The 16,109-nt window shown below is 43.7% G+C and overlaps 1 protein-coding gene and 1 long non-coding RNA gene across 4 annotated transcripts in view; both read left to right on the top strand.

The window, feature by feature from the left end:
* LOC129869533 (desmoplakin-B-like) overlaps nt 1–4,616 on the top strand; it is a 39,233-nt gene extending 34,617 nt beyond the window's left edge. For all 3 annotated transcript variants that reach the window (XM_055944009.1, XM_055944011.1, XM_055944010.1), the window contains one exon: nt 28–4,616. In XM_055944009.1, coding sequence (XP_055799984.1) covers nt 28–3,270 — 3,243 coding nt within the window. In that variant the 3' untranslated portion in view covers nt 3,271–4,616. The remainder of the gene's footprint in view (nt 1–27) is intronic.
* Nucleotides 4,617–9,994: 5,378 nt separating this feature from the next.
* On the top strand, nt 9,995–14,894 carry LOC129869532 (uncharacterized). The gene is made up of 3 exons (XR_008761964.1): nt 9,995–10,117; nt 11,727–11,830; nt 12,035–14,894. It is a non-coding gene; the product is annotated as an uncharacterized LOC129869532 (long non-coding RNA).
* The last annotated feature ends 1,215 nt before the right edge of the window (nt 14,895–16,109 follow it).

The raw sequence follows: 16,109 nt of genomic DNA, 5'->3' as shown, positions 1-16,109 counted from the left end.
CATTCCTTCATACGTTCATCCATTCAGGTCAAGAATGACTTCCTGTACTGGAAGGGCCAGTACGAGTCCAAGGATGGTGCAGTGAGGAAGTTCGACTCCGTGAAGGAGAAACTGGAGCGGGAGAGGAGCTCTCTTGAGACTGAGATTGAGCGGCTGATGAGAGAGCTGAGGGAGGGGGAGGACAGGTATAAGAGCAGGCTGCTGATCACGCAGACCCAACTCTCTGAATTGACCTCTGTCAGAGACACCCTGGAGGCAGATTTGAGGAAACTCCAGGAGCGGCATAGCGCCTGTGCAAAACACACCCAGACGGATGAGAACGGGAAGAAAGACCTGGACCCCGCCACACTGATTTTCGACAGTGTCCGTAAGACAGTGACAGCCAAGCAGCTGCTAGATTGCGGGGTCATCGACAAGTCAACCTATGGCCAGTTGTTGAAGGGTCAGAAGACGGTCCGTGAGGTATCTGTGGACATCAAACTGAACCTGAAAGGGACCGGCATCATTGCTGGTGTTGCTGGAGACTGTCAGGATAAAATGACTCTCACAGAGGCCAAGAGGGCCAACATCCTCTCTGAAGACAGCGCCATCTTGCTGCTGGAGGCACAAGCTGCCACAGGCCACATAGTGGATCCCAGAGCCAACGAGAAGATGTCGGTGGAGGAGGCAATTAAGAGAGGAGTGGTGGATGAGGAGGATAGAGAGAGGTTGCTGGCTGCAGAGGCCGCCTGTCTGGGATACCGCGACCCCAATACTACCAAGCCCCTGTCAGCAGGCCAGGCTATGAGGAAGGGCCTCATCAATAGAGACACAGCTCTACGAATGCTGCAAGCCCAGGAGTCTGTTGGGGGCATCATAGACCCTGTCCTCAGTGTCTTCCTCCCTAAAGATGCAGCCATGGACCGGGACCTGATTGACGAGGACCTGTACAGGGCCTTAAACCAACGACCTGAGTGTTACCTGGACCCAGACACCCAGATGGGAACCAGCTACGTCTCCCTAAAGAGGAGATGCAAGTCCGAACCCACCACTGGTCTCCTGCTCCTCCCTGCCCCAGAGAAGCCCATGACGGTGAAGGGTCTCAGGGGAGAGGTGTCTATCAAGGATCTGATGGATGCTAACCTCTTGGAGAAATCAGACATGGACCAACTGAAGGATGGAAAACTGACCAGCCAGGACATCGAGGACAAGTTGAGGTCGTACCTCCGAGGCTCCACCTGCATCGCAGGGGTCTATGACGAGGCCAACCACAAGACCCTATCCATTTACCAGGCCATGAAGGAAGGGTTACTGAGGCCCGGCACAACCCTGGAGCTCCTCGAAGCCCAGGCTGCCTCGGGATTCATGATCGATCCCATCAACAACCTCTGTCTGACCGTGGCCGATGCCTACAAGAGCGGCCTGGCTGGGCCAGAGTTCAAAGACAAACTCTTGTCTGCAGAGAGGGCCGTCACCGGGTACAAAGACCCAGGCACAGACAAGATCATCTCTTTGTTCCAAGCCATAGAGAAGGGGCTGATGGAGAAGGGACATGGGATCCGTCTACTAGAGGCTCAGATTGCCAGTGGTGGCATCATCGACCCCAAGCACAGCCACCGCATCGAGGTGGAGACTGCCTATAAGAAGGGCTACTTCGGCAAGGAGATGAACCAGATCCTGACAGACGAAGCGGATGTCTCCAAGGGCTTTTTCGATCCCAACAACCAGGACAACCTGACTTATCTCCAGCTAAAGAAACGCTGCATCATAGACCAGAAGACTGGCCTGGTTCTCCTCCCCATCAAGGACAAGAAAAAGGAGCCTCCACAGACAACGACGCAGAAGAATACTCTGAGGAAGAGGAGGGTGGTGATCGTAGACCCAGACACCAATAAGGAGATGAGTGTGAAGGAAGCATACGACAAGGGGCTCATCGACTACGAGACCTTCCTGGAGCTGTCGCAGCAGGAGTGTGAGTGGGAGGAGATTACGATCACAGCCCAGGATGGATCCTCGCGATTGGTCATCATCGACAGGAAGACTGAGATCCAGTATGACATCAGAGAGCTGCTAGAGAAGAAGGTGATTGACCAATCAGTGTACGACCAGTACCAATCCCAGAAAATCACTCTCGCACAGTTTGCTAAAATCATCACCAGCAAGACCAACTCCACCAGATCCTCCTCCTCAACATCCTCATCCAAAGCCAGAGCATCAGCAACATCAGCATCCTCCCTGTCTTCATCCAGCACCACCTCTCAGCGGATCACTTCCAACAAGGCTGAGAAGACGAGCTCCATCATTGGTGGCTCCACCACTGGCAGCTCCACCATAAATGGCTCCAGCATTGGCAGCTCCTCTGGTGGCTCCCTTGGCAGTTCCACCTCATTCAGAACCGCCAACATCAGCTCCTCTACCCAGCCTGATGGCCCTCCCTCCCACAGTTCCCTGAAGAACATTGCCAGCATCTCGGTCTCCCTGGCTGGCCCTGCTGAAGCTGTGGTCTTGGATGGGGAGCGAAGCCCTGTGGGCGCCATCTTTGACATGGAGGCCCTAGAGAAGATCTCCATCTCTGAGGCCCACAAACGTGGCCTGGTGGACAGCATCTCTGCCCAGAGACTACTGGAGGCCCAGGCTTGCACAGGAGGCATTGTAAACCCTTCCGATGGCAAGCGCCTGTCCATCCAGGAAGCCTCCCGCCAGGGGATCATCGAGAGTGACATGGCTACCAGGCTGAAGCCCGCCCAGAAGGCCTATATTGGGTTTGAAGACGTCAAGTGTAAACGCAAGATGTCTGCCGCCGAGGCCATGAGGGAGAAGTGGCTTCCCTACGAGGCGGGCCACCGCTTCCTGGAGTTCCAGTTTGTCACTGGAGGCCTGTACGACCCGGAGCTGGGCCGCAGGAGAACCATCGAGGAAGCTCTCAACGTGGGCTGGCTGGACGGGAGGGCAGCCCAGAAGCTCCAGGACATGAGGCACCACGCCAAGAACCTAACCTGTCCCAAGACAAAGCTGAAGATCTCTTATAAAGAAGCGTTGGATAACTGCTTGTTGGAGGAGAATACGGGAGTCAAGATGCTCCAGGCTGCCTCCACCTCCTCCAGAGGGATCAGTAGTCCGTACAACTTCTCTTCGGCTCCCGGGTCCACCTCGGGCTCCAGGACCGGGTCGAGGACAGGCTCGCGGAGAGGCAGCGTGGACCTGGGGTCGCCTAGCTCCTCCAGCCGATACAGCGTCATAAGCAGCTCCACCTACAGCCGCACCTCCTTCAGTTCTAGCTCCATTTCATAGGGGAAAGAGGGAAAACGATTCATTAATTCATTAACTTAGTTGTCTTACTCTTTGCATACTTTTAGTTTTTGTTTTGACATATTACCTTTTGCTTTACTTATGTAAGGAAAACCTGCTTATTGGTCAGTTAGAAATGTGCCTGTCCTAGATAGAGGTAATAAGGATAAGAATGGAAAAACACATTTGTAGGTGTTTGAATTGAAGTAAAATGTTATGTATACTGAACAAAAATATAAAATGCAACAGAACAATTTCAAAGATTTTACTGAGTTACAGTATATATAAGGAAATCAGTCAATTTAAATAAATAAATGAGGTCCTAATCTATGGATGTCACATGACTGGGCAAGGGTGCTCCCACTGGGGAGCCAGGCCCTGCCAATCACAATGAGTTTTTTTCCCCACAAAAGGGCTTTGTTACAGATAGAAATAGTCCTCAGCAACCCCCCACACAAGACCTCAGACAATCCCACAATCCCGCAGGTCAAGAAGCCGGATGTGGAGGTCTTGGGCTGGCGTAGTTACACGTGGTCTGCGCTTGTGAAGCCGGTTGTATGTACTGCCAAATTCTCTAAAAATGACATTGGATGTAGCTTATTGTAGAGAAATGAACATTAAATTCTCTGGCAACAGCTCTGGCGGATATTCCTGCAGTCAGCATGCCAATTGCACGCTCATTCAAAACTTGAGACATCTGTGGCATTGTGTTGTGTGACAAAACTGCACATTTTAAAGTGGCCTTTTATGGTCCCCAGCACAAGGTGCACCTATGTAATGGCCATGCTGTTTAATCAGCTTCTTGATATGCCACACCTGTCAGGTAGATGGATTATCTTGGTAAAGGAGAAATGCTCACTAACAGGGATGTAAACAAATTTGTGCACAAAGTTTGAGAGAAATAAGCTTTTTGTGCGCGAGGAACATTTCTGGGATTTTTTATTTCATCTCATGAAATATGGGACCAACACCTTACATATTACATTTATATTTTTGTTCAGTGTAAATTGGCTTTGTACTCTGACAGCATGATACGACCACTTCGTTGTCAGACATTATTTTTCCAAACTCCATAGTACTACAGTTTAAATTTGATTCATTTTGGTGACAATAATTAGAGAATGTAATGAATGTATAAAAGGTTGGATGGGAGAGGGTTAGTGTCTTGTGTGTTTTGGAGAACATTAATAGGTGTTATGTTTACTTTGAATTCTGAAGTACAGTAGTGTTTCTTGCATGGGATGTCATAACATTGCTTAGTGTTTATACTGTTAGTGTAATATGGGGCTGTCTTCTTTTAACACATGGTAACAATTTTTCTATTTCTCCAAATAAAATGTTACATCATTGCACTTGTGTCTGTGTGAAATAGACTATAATATCATATGGTCAATAAGATTGTGATGATTTTGGTACGAATACATGAAAATACCACACTAAGTCAAATATATGAGCATCATGACATGTATTCATAGTCATAAATATTGTGTGAAATAAACACAGAAATTGTTAATGATCGGTTAGAATACGTGTCAAACTCATTCCACCGAGGGCCGAGGATCGGCGGGTTTTCGCTCCACCCTCGTACTTGATTGATGAATTAAGATCACTGATTAGTAAGGAACTTCCCTCACCTGGTTGTCTTATTTCAAAGGAAAAAACAAAAACCAGCAGACATTAGGCCTTCCATGGAATGAGTTTGACACCCCTGGTTTAGACTGTGCCAGATGGCTCTCACATAAAACCTAAATATTCCTGGTCAGAGAGTTTTCAAAATCTGGTTTAGAGAATAAATAACATATTCAAATAATGAATCGTATAAATCGTCCAATTTTCAACTATACAAGTCTGTCAAACTTGAATTTCTGAAATCAACTCACTAGATTCTAGTGGATTCTAGTGGACATTGGATTGCAGTAGACCAGGTATTCCAAAACGGGTACACGCAATAAAAATGTGATTCACATTTAATTATTATTATTATTATTTTTTTAATTCTTCACATTTTCAAACAGTCCATTTATATTTTCCAACGGAGCTATACGTTTGGGTGAGGTTTTTTTCTCACCTGAGTAGCCTCGTTTCACTGCCAAAAATAAAATTAAACCATCTAGTATTCAACGGAATAACATCACAATGTCAAATGCAGGTAGCCTAGTCAAATAATTACCATCCAATCACATTAACTGTTACTCTCGTGGGAATTCCACTAACGGTCCGTATGTAGCCAAACGTACAGTGGCTTGCGAAAGTATTCAACCCCTTGGCATTTTTACTATTTTGTTGCCTTACAACCTGGAATTAAAATAGATTTTTGGGGGGTTTGTATCATTTGATTTACACACCATGCCTACCACTTTGAAGATGCAAAATATTTTTTATTGTGAAACAAAGAAATAACACCAAAAAAAACTGAAAACTTGAGCGTGCATAACTATTCACCCCCCCAAAGTCAATACTTTGTAGAGCCACCTTTTGCAGCAATTACAGCTGCAAGTCTCTTGGGGTATGTCTCTATAAGCTTGGCACATCTAGCCACTAGGATTTTTGACATTTCTTCAAGGCAAAACTGCTCCAGCTCCTTCAAGTTGGATGCATTCCGCTGGTGTACAGCAATCTTTAAGTCATATCACAGATTCTCAATTGGATTGAGGTCTGGGCTTTGATTAGGCCATTCCAAGATATTTAAATGTTTCCCCTTAAACCACTTGAGTGTTGCTTTAGCAGTATGCTTAGGGTCATTGTCCTGCTAGAAGGTAAATTTCCGTCCCAGTCCCAAATCTCTGGAAGACTGAAGCAAGTTTCCCTCAAGAATTTCCCTGTATTTAGCGCCACCATCATTCCTTCAATTCTGACCAGTTTCCCAGTCCCTGCCGATGAAAAACATCCCCACAGCATGATGCTGCCACCACCATGCTTCACTGTGGGGATCGTGTTCTCGGGGTGATGAGAGGTGTTGGGTTTGCGCCAGACATTTTTTCTGGCCACTCTTCCGTAAAGCTCAGCTCTGTGGAGTGTACGGCTTAAAGTGGTCCTATGGACAGATACTCCAATCTCCGCTGTGGAGCTTTGCAGCTCCATCAGGATTATCTTTGGTCTCTTTGTTGCCTCTCTGATTAATGCCCTCCTTGCCTAGTCCGTGAGTTTTGGTGGGCGGCCCTCTCTTGGCAGGTTTGTTGTGGTGCCATATTATTTCAATTTTTAATAATGGATTTAATGGTGCTCTGTGGGATGTTCAAAGTTTCTGATATTGTTTTATAACCCAACCCTGAGCTGTACTTCTCCACAACTTTGTCCCTGACCTGTTTGGAGAGCTCCTTGGTCCTCATGGTGCCCCTTGCTTAGTTGTGTTGCAGACTCTGGGGCCTTTTTGAACAGGTGTATATATACTGAGATCATGTGACACTTAGATTGCACACAGGTGGACTTTATTTAACTAATTATGTGACTTCTGAAGGTAATTGCCTGCACCAGATCTTATTTAGGGGCTTCACAGCGAAGGGGGTGAATACATATGCACACACCACTTTTCCGTTTTGTATTTTTTTGATTTTTTTTAAACAAGTATATATTTTTTTTCACTTCACCAATTTGGACTATTTTGTGTATGTCATTACATGAAAATCAAATAAAAATCCATTTAAATTACAGGTTGTAATGCAACAAAATAGGAAAAATGCCAAGGGGGATGAAAACGTTTGCAAGGCACTGTAGCTGTTGCTCATGTTGGTATCTCTACTGATGGCGCAAAAGCCACGACAGGGAGACATAGTGGAGTAGAAACGCGCTTGCAAGCAGTTGCTCCCGACGCCACTTGGGTACACTGCAGCCTCCACCGAGAGGCTTTTGCTGCCAAGGGAATGCCTGACAGCTTGAAAGACGTTTTGGACACTACAGTGAAAATGGTTAACTTTGTTAAAGAAAGGCCCCTGAACTCTTGGGTATTTTCTGCACTATGCAATGATATGGGCAGCAATCATGTAACACTTTTACAACATACAGAAGTGCGCTGGTTATCAAGGGGCAAAGTATTGACATGTTTTGTTTTTTTAAATTGAGAGACGAGTTTAAAGTTTTCTTTACTGACCATCATTTTCACTTGTCTGACCACTTGCATGATGACGAGTTTCTCACACAACTGGCCTATCTGGGTAATGTTTTTTGAATCTAGGATTACAGGGACTCTCCGCAACTATATTCAATGTGCGGGACAAAATTGAGCTAATGATTAAGAAGTTGGAGCTCTTCTCTGTCTGCATTAATAAGGACATCACACAGGTCTTTCCATCATTGTATGATTTTTTTGTGTGCAAATGAACTCAAGCTTACGGACAATGTCAAATGTGATATAGTGTGAAGGATGGTTTTGTTCTCTTTTAACATAAATATATGCCTTATAGAAGTAGGACATGTTAATCACAAAACATAGCGTGACTGCAGAAAAGCTGTTGTTAATCTAGGGTGTCGACTGTGCAAACCACAAGGTTGAGACAAGATGTAAAAATGCTGAATAACAACAAAACAGGAACTGAGGAATGTGTAGAAACCAACAAATCAGTTCAATCTTCACAAACACCATTTCGGACATTTGAATCCTGAGTGCTGTGTCTGGGCACCACCGATAGGCTAGCAAGATTAAACCACGCTAAGCCTCTACTGTGACAGGCCAACTCTGAAGTTGGAACTACCACTGACACAGTATAAAAGAAGATGTCTGTACTATTTCAGTCAGTTCCCTGCTTTACCCTGCGTGGTGATACAATGAACCCGTATATACAAAAATTGCATTTACCATTTATTGCTTGGGTTTTAAATTAAAATACTTAAAATATATTCGGTGACTCTGAATCACATTTTGTCCTGATACCAGATTTGAACTGACGCAAATCTCTTTCAATAGCGAAGCCCCTTAGTGAGTTGGGTGCGCAAAATTACGCAGGTACTTTCCCAAAACGGATGACACAAACAACTGGATTCATTATCCCTTTCATGCCCTGCCTCCAGTCCACTTACCAATATCTGAACAAGAGAGCTTCATCAAAATTGCAACAAGCGGTTTTGTGAAAATTAAATTTAAATCAGAAGCCACTGCCAGATTTCTGGATTGGGCTGTGCTCAGATTATCCAGCCGTGGCAAATCGGCTGTTAAGACACTGATGCCCTTTGCAACCACGTACCTATGTGAGAGTGGATTCCCGGTCCTCACTAGCATGAAAACTAAATACAGGCACAGACTGTGTGTGGAAAATGATTTAAGACTGAGACTCTCTCCAATACAACCCAACATTGCAGAGTTATGTGCATCCTTTCAAGCACACCCTTCTCATTAACCTGTGGTGAGTTATGTTAGGGTTGCGAAAGTTCAACTGAGATAGGAACAATATCACACCTGAACTTGGTTTAAAATAATTGTTTAATTCAAAAGTTAAATGGCAAATACATTTTTCGTATATACGGGTCCACTGCACAAAGATAGTATATTATACTCGTGACAGAGAGAGTTCCCACTTCCGAGCCGGCCTGTCAGAGTAGAGACTGGGCGTGGTTTAGACTCACCCAGCCTATCGTTGGTGTTGGCACATAAGCTGGTCCCAGCCCCTTTGCGCTCTCTGGTGTCCTGTCGCTGTTGCTGTGTAGATTACGCTCCCTCACCCCAGAGACTGGGGTCAGACAGTTTTATAACATTGTCTGAGATATTCGCACCTGTATACAATGTCCACTGTTCTCGCTCAAGGCTATCTACAGCTTCCCAGCACTCTTATCTGGCTCTAACTGTTACTTCCAGCACACACACACAGACACCCAGGTGCCCAGGCCAATCACATTTAATACAGTTGCTAATCACGTTTGTTATAGTATTCAATCATATGTAATACAGTTGCTAATATTCAATCACGCGTGTTATAGTATTACTCAGAACCTCCCATATGTTCTTCGTGTGTATAGCTTATCTGTTATTGTCCATTGTACACCACAGTCAGCAGTCTCATGATTCACCCCCTCCTGTGTCTCTCTAAGATTAGCACAGTCTCGGTCACACAGTACAGCTTCACACTACTGATACATTTGTTGCATACACACACATATTTCATACACACACATATTTCAGGCTGTGGCCTCATGGTTAGACAGAGCACTGGTAAGAGTGAGAACAATGGAAAATGCAGGTTCACATGAGTCAGTAATTCAAACTTTAATGCATAAGAAGCCCTATTAGCTTACAGTTAGTTAAGCATGTCAAAAAAACTTATAAAACCCCACAGTTATTCACAATTTTCGATGAACAAATAAGGTTTTATATGTAAAATGGTTAAATAAAGAGCAAAATTATTGATTATTATAATATTAATATTTGTGGCCTGGTCCTATAAGAGCTCTTTGTTACTTCCCGTGAGCCGGGTTGTTACAAAAACTCACACTCATTCTTATGTTTAATAAATGTATCGTATAGTGTCTGTGTGGCAGGCTTACAATGATGGCAAAAAACAACATTTGAGAGTGCGCTAGAGGGGGTACGCAGCTGGAGGTTGACTGTTTGAAGGGGTACGGGACTATAAAAAGTTTGGGAACCACTGCAGTAGTTTTTCTCCCAGCTACACTACACCAAAACGTGACTACAGCAAATAATATGATGTACCCTACTTTTTTTGTTGCTTAAAAATAAAAATGTATTTTATTTTGATTTATCAGGGGGTGTTGCAGCACCCTTACTTCCGCGGCTATGCATTGGTATGAGAAATACACCATAGTGGTTACCGTAGCTAATTAGCTAGCTTGCTGAAGACGCGTGCCTTCAGAGTGACTGCAACTTGTAAAGGGCGTGGATGCAGAGGCCCACTGGTGCAACAGGGTAGGAGGCTGTAGGAGCTTTACCGAAAGCACATTTTAACAATAAATTGTACTTCTGTATGTAGGTCTATTCATCGCACAGTTTTCAATGGTTGTCGGTAAACTATCATTTTAATGCTGTCACAGAAAATACTAGAAACTGCAAGCGTAGCTAGTTACATCAATTGTTCTGTGGCTACATTTAACTTAAGTGATAATGCTCGAGAAGCTGGCGTTTCCAAATACCGGCTACAACAGCATTATCCGTTTTATACATACTCAAATACTGACCGTCATTTTCTTTAATGTTATTTTGATAAATATATTCATACTATTTTATCCTTCCACGACATCTAGTCCCGACACAAATCTAAGGTTTCATTCTATCGGTTCGGTTGTCTGAGCCACGACCGAGTCATTGAGCGTTTTTGTTTTGTATGGCAATGGAACATTCAGAACGGACTGGCAACGTTGTTATTCCTCGCTTGCCAGCTAGCCAACTATCGTTAATTTAGTCACGTCAAACAGTGCAATCCGAAAAACAGTAGCTGCATTTGCGTTTGTTTAAGCTGTTTTCTAGTGACATTTATTTTTATAATTTACATCCATAACAGTGAGCTAATGTAATGATGCGCAATTTCACATGGCATAGAACATGTGCTCTCGTCAGGACAAATGTTCAGAGGAGCTAGCCAACAACACAGCTAACACAATCAAACTGAAGCTGGAAAGACCGCAAACTACCTGGATTTCGTTTCGTTTGAAGTGTTTTCTATTGACATTTATTTGTATATGTCCATAAAAAAATGATGCTAGCTGATTCATGATTTCGAATGGCTGAGAAAAGCTGCTGGCCTGTCTTGTCTTGTCTCGTCCCGAACCCAGACACGTTCATTATGGGACAGCTGGAGATCTAATTTCAATATTGCAAATGTCGAAGACACACAGTAAGGTTAATATAAGTTTCCGCTGTTAAAAAACAAATGCTAGTTTAAAAGAAATGAGAGATAATGTCTAGATGTTTTTTACAGTGTAGATCTTAGTGTATAACTTGCCAGACTGTGTTGATGAGGCAGTGGGATGGAACAGAGTAAATAGACATTTCAACTTCATAGATTTAGCCGGTGGTCATTTGTGGAATAAACACCTGCTGAAACTATAGTAACTGTTGACTGTCATTGATAGCACTGTCAAAAAAGCTAACTTGGATTGATTATCATCAATGTTGATGTTGTCTCGCAATCTATATCACTTTTTATTGTAGAGGTAGATTCAATGTTTATCAGTGTTTTCTTTAGTGTTCGTTATGCTGCGTTTAGACGAGGGACGCAAAACCGCCATACCAGTCGATATGCAGAAGGTGGCGGCAAAAGCAAGCGCTGCTATCTTGATTTCAGTGTAAATCTACATCCGGTAGAAAACAACACTACTATGGCAGACGGCAAAAGTTGACGTCGTGCTCTCGTTGAAAGCAATGACATCCGGTTCGCCGTCTGCCTTGTACCATGTAAACGCAGCAGTACTGTCAACTAGCCTGCCTGATAAACTTTATCAGTCTGCCAGATTAACTGTGCTGTGATGTTAATGTGATTTTCCGGAGACACATCAATACCCTTCTGTAATTTGTCCAGGTGTCAGTATGGCAGAAGACCCCCAGAGGAACTTTGTTCTGCCTATTATGAGAAGGTGGAGGAGAATAAATCACTGGAGATACTTATGAAAGAAAACCCATTGGGTATGGGCAACATAAACATTGGATTATTACCACAGTGACAGCACAGTATTACTGTTACAACAAGTGCACCACAATAACTATTACTGTTAGTACTGATGCTTCCACCTTCTACCTTCATTGTTATGTAGGCCTATGCTATTAACATTGCCTTCCTTGTGTCGTTTGCTTACCTTGTGCCTTTTTACTTGTGTATTTCTCTGTCAGATGTGGAGAAACTTAGCACATTCAGTCAGAGGTTCCCTCTGCCCTCAATGTACAGGATCCATGTGTGGAAAGTCTCACACACAAGCTACATCCAACACAGGTGAAACTCTGGAAGACTAACCTTTTTAACACCTCACTATTAAACCCATAGACATCCCTGTCTCTCACCAGGCAGACAGTAGTGAAGAGAACACACCAAAAGCACAGCCAAGCCTAGGGCTGTTACGGTGACCATATTACCACCACAATGGCAGTCACAAGTCATGACAGCAGTCAAATTCCATGTGACCGTTTAGTCACGGCTTCTCCAAGCTCTGATACTGCTCATTGTCATTAGTAGCCTACCAAACTTGCTATCTGCCTGGTTCTTGGCACTCTATTGTCCCTCTAATCACTCTGACATCAATGCAAATATAATCGAAAATCTAATCAAACACTTCATGAGAGCCTGTGGGCTCATGATGCGAAACATTTCTATAGGTTATGAAATTGCATGAAGAATACAGAAAAAAGGTGATGAAAGTACAGAAAAAAGGTGATACAGAGTGATGGCCTCTTAAAAAGAGGAGGATCCCATCAGCTTTCAATAGGCTAGGCCTACTATATTTATTTCTCAACTTTCCTAATATTAGTCACATTGCTTATCTTTACAACAGGAGTATTGCCTACCTGGCTCAAGTACCCCTGACTGCAGTGTGCAATTCGGGGCCGGACTCAATTTTAGTAAAAAAAAAAATATTTAACCAGGTAGGCCCAGTTGAGAACACGTTCTCATTTACAACTGTGACCTGGCCAAGATAAAGCAAAGCAGTGCGACAACACAGAGTTACACATGGGATAAACAAACAGAGTCAATAACACAATAGAAAATCTGTATACAGTGTGTGCAAATGAAGTAAGGAGGTAAGGCAATAAATAGGCCATAGTGGCAAAATAATTTAGCAATAACACTGGAGTGATAGATGTGCAGATGACAATGTGCAAGTAGAAATACTGGTGTGCAAAAGAGCAACAAAAAAAATATATATATATGGGGATGAGGTAGGTAGTTGGTTGGATGGGCTATTTACAGATGGGCTGTGTACAGCTGCAGTGATCGGTAAGCTGCTCTGACAGCCGATGCTTAAAGTTAGTGAGGGAGATATAAGTCTCCAACTTCAGTGATTTTTGCAATTCGTTCCAGTCATTGGCAGCAGAGAACTGGAAAGACAGGCGGCCGAAGGAGGTGTTGGCTTTGGGGATGACCAGTGAAATATACCTGCTGGAGCGCGTGCTACGGGTGTGTGTTACTATGGTGACCAGTGAAGGCGGAGCTTTACCTAGCAAAGACTTATAGATGACCTGGAGCCAGTGGGTTTGGCGACGAATATGTAGCAAGAACCAGCCAACGAGAGCATGCAGGTCGCAGTGGTGGGTAGTATACGGGGCTTTGGTGACAAAACGGATGGCACTGATCGACTGCATCCAATTTTTATTTTTATTTTTTAAATTTTTATCCCATTTTCTCCCCAATTTTCGTGGTATCCAATCGCTAGTAATTACTACCTTGTCTCATCGCTACAACTCCCGTACGGGCTCGGGAGAGACGAAGGTCGAAAGCCATGCGTCCTCCGAAGCACAACCTAACCAGCCGTACTGCTTCTTTACACAGCGCGCCTCCAACCCGGAAGCCAGCCGCACCATTGTGTCGGAGGAAACACTGTGTACCTGGCCCCCTTGGTTGGCGCGCACTGCGCCCGGCCCGCCACACGAGTCGCTGGAGCGCGATGAGACAAGGATATCCCTACCGGCCAAACCCTCCCTACCCCGGACGACGCTATGCCAATTGTGCGTCGCCCCACGGACCTCCCGGTCGCGGCCGGCTGCGACAGAGCCTGGGCGCGAACCCAGAGACTCTGGTGGCGCAGTTAGCACTGCGATGCAGTGCCCTAGACCACTGCCCCACCCGGGAGGCTTGCATCCAATTTGTTGAGTAGAGTGTTGGGGGCTAATTTGTAAATGACATTGCCGAAGTCAAGGATCGGCAGGATAGTCAGTTTTACGAGGGTATGTTTGGCAGCATGAGTGAAGGAGGCTTTGTTGCGAAATAGGAAGCCGATGGGGGGAGGGGGTCAAACGTTTGACCCCGCCCACCTTTTTTTGTCCATCTGAGGTTTGACAGTCACACACTGAATACAAACACACACGTTTGCGTAAGGCACACGTTGAATACAAACATATTTAATTTTTGAAGATCGTAAGAAATATTATATAAAGTACCAGTAGGTGGGTTGTAACACTTTTCACTTCATGCTACGTCATCTTTACTGAACAACATAACACAATTAACAATTGAAACAATTAACACAGCAGACAAAAACAAGGTTTGACCATTCCTCAAAAATGGCTTCGCTCCTGCTCCTCAAAAGAAGCAAAGACAGTAATTGTCTTGTCAACTGCCTCCACATAGGACATCTTATCTCTCTGTAACTGGAACATGAATGGTTCCTAGAGGAGAATATTTTCCTCTTCATCCAGGCCATTATACAACCGTAGTTCTTTAAGGCTTGTAATGTGGTCATCCCTGTCCATTTCAATTACACTAGGGAGGGAAACAGTGCCTTTAAATGTTTGGAGTTCACGTCACCTTGCTGCCTCTAGGGTGTCCCTTAGAAAAACATCTGCTTCCTTGAAGAATAAATATTAAGAGTCGTGCCTCATTGGGTGATCAAGACAGATTACACCCCACTTTCACAATACATTTACATTTAAGTCATTTAGCAGACGCTCTTATCCAGAGCGACTTACAAATTGGTGCATTCACCTTATGACATCCTGTGGAACAGCCACTTTACAATAGTGCATCTAAATCTTTTAAGGGGGGGGTCAGAAGGATTACTTTATCCTATCCTAGGTATTCCTTAAAGAGGTGGGGTTTCAGGTGTCTCCGGAAGGTACAATACTAACATGCAATGTACAGAGCGTACTGTAAGTTAAGAAAGAGTAGGTTAAGTTGGATAGTTATGGTAACAACAATAATGGTAATAGTAAATATTAATAATAACAAGTTGTCACAGCATGTCACATCAGAATCCAGCTCTCCAGGAGTTTGATGTATGAATTGTGTATGTAGTGTAAAAACTGTAGGAAATAGGTCCCAAAAAGTGTCAAGAATAATAAACAAGAAAAAGTATGAGCAATAACAAGTGTGCTTTGCATGCTGCAAGCACATAAATAATAACTTTTCATATATTATAACAGAAAATAGGACTAATATAATATACTGAATAGGCAGCATCTTACCATCAAAACAAACACCCCACAGTTGTTTGAGAAACCTTGCTTTGATAGGTCGTGTGAACAAGGTACAATTTTCAATAAAGGAATGACAATCAAATGGTACAGTTCAGTGGAATAACATCATCCACACCAAAAGTCCTCCAAGGTCCAGGAGACGAGATCCGAGCAATGTTTCTGTGAACACGGTGTATGTGAAAGTAAAGAAAAAGTACAATTCAACAGCTTTTTATACTTCAGCATGCATAACAGTTTTGAACACAGTTGGAACTGAATTAGCCCAAGTATTTTTCACAACATATATGGGTGTTGCTGGACCAGAAAATGTATTTTTGACTGAAAACACACCATTTCTCACATCAATGTACTCACATGCCAAAAATCTTTCATTGGATACTGTTTCAAAGCAATGTGTATGCTTTCTTCGTAAATATGTTTTGAAGTTTTTCTTATTTAACTTCAGTTTGCAGTGTGGACAAATTACAATGACTTTTCTTGACTTGCCATGCATGTTGGGACCAGCTGATTTCATTATTGTATATACTATGTGTAGACTCTCTATAGCGAACTAAGGGAATGGCATCAACGATACACATTTAGAGCCAGCCAAACAGAGCAAGGCATACATTGAAGAAAGAAGTCGATTGCATAACTGTATATGTAAACCTAGGCTTACTGCTCAAGTAGGCAGATTTGTCCAAATAAGATTCCCTCATTGTGAGCAATTAGCAATAAAATATACCGCTGCACTGGTATAACATGAATATTACAAAGTACATTATGCCTAATGACAGTCTCA

Source organism: Salvelinus fontinalis, chromosome 14 (genome assembly GCF_029448725.1).
Source record: "Salvelinus fontinalis isolate EN_2023a chromosome 14, ASM2944872v1, whole genome shotgun sequence".
Lineage (NCBI taxonomy): Eukaryota > Metazoa > Chordata > Actinopteri > Salmoniformes > Salmonidae > Salvelinus > Salvelinus fontinalis.
This window is presented reverse-complemented; position numbering and strand designations above follow the sequence as displayed.